This window comes from Mus caroli, chromosome 13, assembly GCF_900094665.2.
Source record: "Mus caroli chromosome 13, CAROLI_EIJ_v1.1, whole genome shotgun sequence".
In the NCBI taxonomy this organism is placed as follows: domain Eukaryota; kingdom Metazoa; phylum Chordata; class Mammalia; order Rodentia; family Muridae; genus Mus; species Mus caroli.
The window spans coordinates 85,978,787-85,987,425 of NC_034582.1; the positions used below are offsets into that span (position 1 = coordinate 85,978,787).

General features: G+C 43.7%; 1 protein-coding gene across 3 annotated transcripts in view; it reads right to left on the reverse strand.

Moving 5' to 3' along the window:
* The window catches only part of Msh3 (mutS homolog 3), a 154,932-nt gene that overhangs the window by 22,248 nt on the left and 124,045 nt on the right, over positions 1 to 8,639 (reverse strand). For all 3 annotated transcript variants that reach the window (XR_003834662.1, XM_021180634.2, XM_021180633.2), the window contains exon 21: positions 1,203 to 1,389. Coding sequence is in view for 2 of the 3 variants with exons in the window: in XM_021180634.2 (XP_021036293.1) it covers positions 1,203 to 1,389 (187 nt within the window). In the remaining variant the exon portion in view is untranslated. The remainder of the gene's footprint in view (positions 1 to 1,202; positions 1,390 to 8,639) is intronic.

Below are 8,639 nucleotides of genomic sequence, written 5' to 3' on the forward strand. Positions count from 1 at the left end.
GACAGCTACAGTGTACTCACAAAAAATATATAAACAAATTTTTTAAAAAAATTAAAAACACACTGAACAAAAACTTTGTATTTCTGAGAAAAGACATCAAAGATCAGCTAAGTACAGAGAAGCCAGGCCATGCTAGGCTCAGGAAGGGTCGCTGCTGTCAATGGTGGTTCTTCCCAACTTGATCTAGAGACTCAACAGAATGCTGAACCTGCTAGACGGTGGATGGGACAGGCTGCAGCAACAGTGTGCAACCATGATGTGAGGGAATAGCATTCCTGTTCTCTCTGGGTCTCTGAACTGCTTTCCTTTGAGGAAGCCTGGCTTTGTTTTATTACGGATGCCCAAGAGACCCAGAAAAGAGAACAGAAGGCCCAGCTAAGTGCCAGCACCAAGCTTTCCAGCTTCTGTGTGAGCGACATTAGCAGGGGGTCCTGTAGCCCTTGTCCCACCTTCAGATGACAGCTACTCCCACTGACACGCTTGTCACAGCTAGCAAAGATGGAATTGAACAACACCCAGCGTTGCTGCGACTGAATCCCGGTGAGCAGTGACATTCATTCACTAACAGTCACACCACGGACACAGTAGAGCACAGCAGAAATTATGAACTAGATTTCAGGGCTGGCAAACTCATTCTGCTGTAACTTCCTCCTGAAGGTTAAGTAGATGTTAAAATGTGTTGACGGTAAAAGGGGACTTTACCAAACCTTTACCATATGTCGTGAGATGTATCTTTTCAAATTAGGATTAAATAAAAAGGAAAGTGTTTTAAGGGGAAGGTGCATGTTATCATTATCATGACATCCTAATAAATGTCTGGACAAAACCCGGAGCTCCTCTGGCTATTTAGTTCACTGAGAAAGGCAGTGAAGTGTTTGCCACACATGTAAAAAGCTGTGTGGTGGTGTGAGTTTGTAGTCTCTTTCCTGGGGAGACTCCATGGGGCTCACTATCCACATACACCTCCACACACATGCACATTCCTTGCACATGCACACATACACAAGGGGAAGGGGGCATGCAGGCATTACATGAAGGCTTTACAACTATAGTTATACAATAACCATGAGACCAGAGTTCATGTCTCTCCACAGAAGATAACAGACTTGTTAATCATCTCCTATTTAAATGTATGCTATTTTAATATGCTAGCTTCAAACAATATTAGTTAATGAAATTCTAAAGCTGTGATGGATGCTTACGTCTCGGATAAAATACTCTAGAGTTGCATAGGCGATGGCGATTCCGTCATGGGTGCTTGTCCCTCTCCCCAGCTCATCCAGGATAACCAAGGACTGTGGGGACGCTCTCCTGATTATTTCCGCTGTGTCCGTCAGTTCTTCCATGAAAGTACTCCGGCCTTTGTAGATATTGTCTGCAGCACCCATCCTACAAGCAAGATGAAAACACTGGATTCCCAAGTTGTCTCCCTAGGAGGCCAAATGTTGTTTTATGAACAATGCATTTAATGTGTGTGTGTGCAGTAACTGAAATTCTATTAAATAAACATCTGTTGGATATAAAGAATGGATAACAGAGTAATGGACAGCTCAACTTCAAATTCCAAACTGACATCTTGGTGTTCCCAGGACAAATCAATACTTCTCTGTGTTGCTACGTTTAGCAGTAGGACTTGTACAGTAGAGAGGTTTTCCCAGCATTTCATATGAAAACCCCAGGGTAATTAAAAAGTAAATTACTATATATAAAATAATTTATTTTCACACAACAAAATCTTTGTCCTAGAATTAACTTACAGGCATTTAGTGACCTTGGTCAGCAGCTCACAAGAGGTTCCCATGTAAACACAGCTCCTACATTGAAGAGTCCAAAAGTCTCAAGGCTATCCCTTTAGAAAGAATCTCCTGGAGCCTGGAATATAACCTACGTACTGTGCATGTCTCGTAGAAGGCTCTACCGTGGGTATTTTTTAACTCATGGAACCGTGGTTCCTGAAATTTCTTCCAGAACACAGGTTACAGTAGGTTCTATGTCACATACATTTGTGAAGACATTTATTCAGTATAAAGGGAGCCTGGGAAGGTGAAAAGGAGCAACTAGGTTACAGAGTATGGTCATGTAACTAACTGCACAATCTAGAGTTCAGGCTTTTAGCTCACAGTTGGCTTCTCAGAAGGCTAACTGCTTCTCTGGGAAACCCTCTTATCAACTTAGTTCTGCTTCCAGAGTTCCACACCAGGCTCTCGCCACACCTGGCCTGCAGCACTCGGACATTCTGCAGAGACTCATGGTCACTCTGAGTCTCGGGCAGCATGCTGGAGCCCCCTGCACAGGAGACTGAGACGAGGCCTACAGGTGGGCACAGCTCCCGAGTGCTGCCGATTCTATCCATCTTAAAGCCACTAACAGAAAGCATCTCCTGAAACGCTGTTTCGTCAGCCACGGTCCAGCCACGTTTTCTGTCCATATGCTGATACTTCCCTCAGTCTGACAATGATAACAGTCACAACTTGGACTTTACAAGTCCCCAAAGCCCACCTGCTGAGGGCTTGACCACTAGCCACTGGGAAACAGTGAGACTTCCATGGGTTGAGTCTACATCGAAGAGAAATCGACTAGGAAGGAAAAGGGCTGACAGACACCATAGGAAAGAAGACAAAAGAAAACAAGAAAGCCCTGCAAACTAAAAATAAAAGCATGATCACTTAAAACAATCAGATGCTGAGGACAACTATGATGATTAACCTAGGAGGTGCAGCCAGAGAAATCTCCAAGGGTGTAGACAGACACGTCAGGGACTGGAAAGGACACACAGATGTCCTGAGCCCACGGCCACGGCTGTAGACAAGCACGGGAGACAGACACAGTGGACTAAGCCAGGTGACAGAAGCCTCCTGAGGCAAGGCACTGAGCATTATGGTTAGATTACATTTCGGTATAGTTTTATAGTAAGACTTTAAGAAATGCTAACTATTTCAAAGAAAAATCTCATTGGGAACAAAGGGAGGAGACTTAAGATTGTGACCCAAATTTCATCTATAATGGAAGCCATGTTGGAAAAGCAGGAAAAAAGCCTTGAGATTTAAAATCTGGATATTTATTTTATCTAAACTTACAAAAAGAATATGAAGACAAAGCAGGCTATTTAAGACATTCTAGACTCAGAATACTAGCCACTCTGATGCCTAGACGAGAAAGTACTTGAGACAGACAAGGGAAGAAAAAAATAGTACTTAAGAAAAATAAGGAATTGCAGGAATCAAGAGGAAATGAAAACGGCCAGAAAGAAATCAGAGGCACCTTAGATTGCTAGAAGATTCCTTCAACCCACAAAGTTTTATCTTAGAATTTTACAGACCTACTCATGTATAGTCATGCACTACATGTGTGCATAATTTATGTTATTTTAACATGAATGTACATGTACTGTACTATAATAATATAAACATCTTTGTATTTTAAAACTAGCTTATAAAATGGTCCAAGAAGCAACACAGCAAGTGGGCATCATGGCAGGAGACTCGTGGAAACCTTATCACAATCTCTTCTACAACCCCAAACCCCAGCCCCACACAAGAGATCATTAGCAACAGAATGCCAGAGAGCTCAAGACAGAAGTCAAACTGGAAGGAGAGAAGTTCAGAAATGAATAAAGGACCCCTGCAGATTTTGTAGTGAGAGGTCAGACACCATGATGGCCAGCTGATAAATTTAAGCTACAGGTATAATAAATCTTTCTGAGAAGTCACAAGGCTCACTATCAGAGGAACCAACCCAGGAAGGTTCCAAGGCCTCCTCTAGGGATCAGGGGTGGGGCTGGAGGTGGCAGGCTCAGGAAGCCTCCCGAGCCATCAGACAGATTTGCATTTCCTATCAGGGCACACTGCTTCTGCGATTATACGGGATAAATGGCACTGCACTGCATGCCACTCTTATTAAAACAGACTTGTGCTAAACCAAGGTCATCAGGGTGTGTGCAAGGTAGCTATGGGTGAGAGCATTACTGGTTATTTGGTGACACTTTCTTTTCCTCCTCTAGGCATCTGGCACACAGATGAAGAAGGATGAGTCCATTAAATAAAGGCCACGTAGTTAAAGCCTTGGTTCCCAACTCCAGTAGATTAAAACATTGAAAAATCCTGCTACAACATGGTGGCTAAAGGATTCTAGGCATTCTCCCCATTATTATCATTGGGGTACCTTATGCACACGCACAGAAAGTGGCCAGCTTAGCTTACTGTTAACTCTGAAGCACTAATGGGGATTTTTAAAAGGAAGACCGAGCTTGTGAGAAGGCATTTGCAATCCTCCTCTTCCCTTGCCCTCCCCACCCCACTTCTCCTCTAGTTCTGTGGATTAGCCAGGGCCTTCCACTGCTAAATCCATGCTCAGCCACCACACCCCACCTCCAAGTTTTTCAGCTTTTGTTTGAGACTAAAGCCACTGAGCATTGCTCTACTTGTTGACATTAAAAAAAAAAAAATCAGTTGTCACCTAGCTAAGGAGCTTCAAGTGTGATATGTGGTAACGTTTAAAACTATGTTATTAATGAGTTATGTAGGTAGGCGTGGTGCGGTAACCCCACCTCCATGGGAGGCAGATACAGGATGATGAGTGGCAGTCAAGCCTGCCTGGGAAACAGTGAATTCAACATCAGCCCAAGCACTCATAAGGACCTTATCTCAAAAGTAAAACTACAGGCCGGGCGTGGTGGCGCACGCCTTTAATCCCAGCACTCGGGAGGCAGAGGCAGGTGGATTTCTGAGTTCGAGGCCAGCCTGGTCTACAAAGTGAGNTTCATCCAGGCTTTCAGACTGTCCCCTTTAGGACTTCAGTTATGCCCTGAACTTTCTCAACACATAAAGACTGGACAACAAGCCGGGCGTGGTGGCGCACGCCTTTAATCCCAGCACTCGGGAGGCAGAGGCAGGTGGATTTCTGAGTTCGAGGCCAGCCTGGTCTACAAAGTGAGCTCCAGGACAGCCAGAGCTATACAGAGAAACCCTGTCTCGAAAAACCAAAAAAACAAACAAAAGTAAAACTACTAAGATCTGGGGCTGCACGGTAGTGGTAGAGTGCTTGCTTTGTTTGTTTATGGCTCCGAGTTCAGTTCTCAGCACAAAGGCACGCACACACACACACACACACACACACACACACACACACCTACCTTACACAAGGTGGCTCCCTTCTGTGTGAGAGCAGCATCCCCATCTGTAAACAGGAGAGTCACTCCATAAAACCAGACACAGCAATCAGAACCCTCTAATGCCCACGTCTCAAGGCCATGGTTTTATGAACATGGATTACACAGGAATACAGCACAAAGCCCACTGACTTGTCCCTAACCTAAACTCCAGGGCCCTGCTGCTGCAGTGTGGACAAGTCACTGCACTGAATGTGGAATGACTGATCATTTGTGGAAATCGTTACAAGAGGCAAAAGGGTTTAAAGTTATACTATCCATATGAGACCATAAAAGTTAAAATTCTTATACGTGTTGAGTTTATTCAAAAATAAATTATATGTAACTATAAGAAACATGAAAAATTAAGTGCTTTTGATGAATATCAAAAGTAATTTTAAAGCTCCCATGGGAAGCTTATAATAATATGAGAGTTGTTAATTAAAGTTTGACATCTAGATTCAACAATATTCGTATTTTCCATTCAGTTAAAAACTACATTTAAAAATTTGTTTTTTTACAATGACCCAGTTAATGTAAGAAATGCCCTTCCTATAATAACTTGTTGGTGATATAGTTAAACCCAGGCTAACGGAGCATAATTTGTAAAATTCTATTACTATTTTTTAATTTCTGCTTACCTAAAGTCTCCTGCTGATCTCTTCAAAGCTTTCCTGAGGAGACTAGAACTCATCACCCCTTAACCCTGTGTCTGTCAGGCTGTGTGTGCCATTAAGGACCATCATGGCAGTCGATGCTTCTGGAAATCCCAACCAAAGCCCAGAACCTTGTAAAGTTTCTGTCCAGAAAGCCAGACATGGTAACTGTCTGTTATGTGTGGATTGTCTGTTACCTGGGGACTGTCTGTTACATGGGAATGGTTTATTGATAAATGGTTTATTGATACTGTTAGTCTTCCTTAACTTAAAATACATCACTATGTGTGTCTCTGTACTTGAGTTTGGCTGAATACAATCAACAGATCTGATGTTATCTACCGTTCTCTTTGATCTGTTCCCTTTAGTCAACCATGATCTTTCACTATCTTATATCTTAGTCTAAAATAACTTTTTGCAGTAAAATAAGATGTATAAAATAATTGAAAATTTATAACTTTGTGTTAAATCAACAATCACAAGACATATTACTGGATGATGATTCTGAAGTTTTTCAGGTGTTAAAATGTGCTAGAGATTTAGGGAATTCTAGAACACAGGTAAGCACGCTTGTCTGGTTTATGCTCAATTGTAATAAAAATGAAGCATGCATTCTTCAGCTTTCTACATGGAGTCAGTCCACCCTGAGCAGACAGAAGGTCACAGTTATGTGATTAGGAAGACAAAATCGACTGGTATTTTTAGGAGTGGCAGCTGACTAATCTTTCTAATCCCCCTCCCCCCTCCTATCCCATAACCCGGATATAGGTCAACAAAGCTTCATAAAACACAACTGGAGGAGAAAGCAATGATTACTTCTTTGAATCAGTTTCTAAAAATCAAGAATACTTCTAGGAAATTCTGACAGACAATTTTTAATGATATTTGAGTTAGCATGCTACATGCTTCTCAGTTACAGAAAATGATCCAGCCTCTCTCCCTTCAGATCACAGGGCTGGCCATGCTTATGTGAGGGAGACTATGCTCAGTCAGGGCTTAACTATGAAGTCACCAAATGAAACACTGGTTACTTGTGTTACAATGAGATTCCTTTACCTTAAGCACTTTAACAGGGTAGTGATAAAGCACATAACAAAATGTACCATCTTTCTTCTGTGTGGGCAGCGTCTCCACCGCCCTGTTTTAGACCCTCACTCTCATATGGGCTCTGCTCCTAGTGATAGTCACTGCTCAGCCCTCCCAGTCACAGCAACTATATTCTCTTTTCTCACTATGACTTTGCCCATCTCAGTATCTCAGATAAGAGAATTAGAAAGCAATTGCCTGTTGTAGCCTTTATTTAGGAGGTTTTTCAAGATGTTTAAGTATTTTGCATTCTTTCCAATTTATTCCACCTTGCTAAAATATTTCTAGAGTTCTGTCCAGTATGGGCACAGAGCTTCTTATTTTCTGGATAATTTGAACAAAAGGTAAGAAACCTACTCAGTAATAAAATACTCTGTAATTTTTTGTTTGTTTGCTTTGAGGCGGAGTCTCACTATATAGCACTAGGTGTCCTGCAAGTCTTAGGCAGACGAGGCCTGCCCTGAAATTGCAGAGATCCTCCTGTTCCTGCCTCCTGAGTGCTTGGATCAAAGGTGTATGACACCACACTTGGCCCATACTTTAAAAAAAATAAACAGCAAAAACAAAAACACAACGGGGATTGAAAAGAATCTAAATCATACAATCTAAGAAGAGAAAAGGCTGCAATTACTAAAATATGTGAAGGCACCAAATAGTACTTACAGGACATAAACCGTCAAGAGCAACTCCGCTCTTCACCTACCTGTCTACTGACAGTGCCGTTAGGTTGACATAAACACTAACCACCCCAGAGTGGAACGAAATTACAAACACCTACGATACCTAGAGCTGGGTACTGGAGTGCACATCTATAATCCCAGAACTGAGGCAGGAGGATCAGTACTGTAAGGCTTGAGAGAGGCACTGTTGGAAAAAAAAAAAAGAAAAAAGAGAAGACTAGAGCCAAGGCAGGAATGACTCGGTCACTAGAGTGCTCACTGCACAAGCCGGAGAGGAGTTCAGATGCCAGCACCAGGCAGAACCTGAGTCCCAGCAACACCAATCTGGGAGCTCCAGGTTAGATGCTGGGTATGTGAGGAATGGGGGTGGAGGGGATGTCACAGAGGCTGGGTGTGTAAAGAATGGGAGGGGGTCACAGAGGCTGGGTGTGTGAGGAATGGGGGTCACAGAGGCTGAGTGTGTGAGGAATAGGGGTCACAGAGGCTGGGTGTGTAAGGAATGGGGGTGGGGGGATGTCACAGAGGCTGGGTGTGTAAAGAATGGGAGGGGGTCACAGAGGCTGAGTGTGTGAGGAACAGGGGTCACAGAGGCTGGGTGTGTGAGGAATGGGAGTCACAGAGGTTGGGTATGTGAGGAATGGGGGTCACAGAGGCTGGGTGTGTGAGGAATGGGGGTCACAGAGGCTGGGTGTGTGAGGAATGGGAGTCACAGAGGCTGGGTGTTGAGGAATGGGGGTCACAGAGGCAGGGTGTGTGAGGAATGGGGTCACAGAGGTTGGGTATGTGAGGAATGGGGGACACAGAGACTGGGTGTGTAAGGAATGGGGGTCACAGAGGCTGGGTGTGTGAGGAATGGAGGTCACAGAGTCTGGGTGTGTGAGGAATGGGGGACACAGAGGCTAGGTGTGTAAGGAATAGGGTCACAGAGGCTGGGTGTGTGAGGAATGGGGGTCACAGAGGCTGGGTGTGTAAGGAATGGGGGTCACAGAGGCTGGGTGTGTGAGGAATGGGGGTCACAGAGGCTGGGTGTGTAAGAAATGGAGGACACAGAGGCTGGGTGTGTAAGGAATG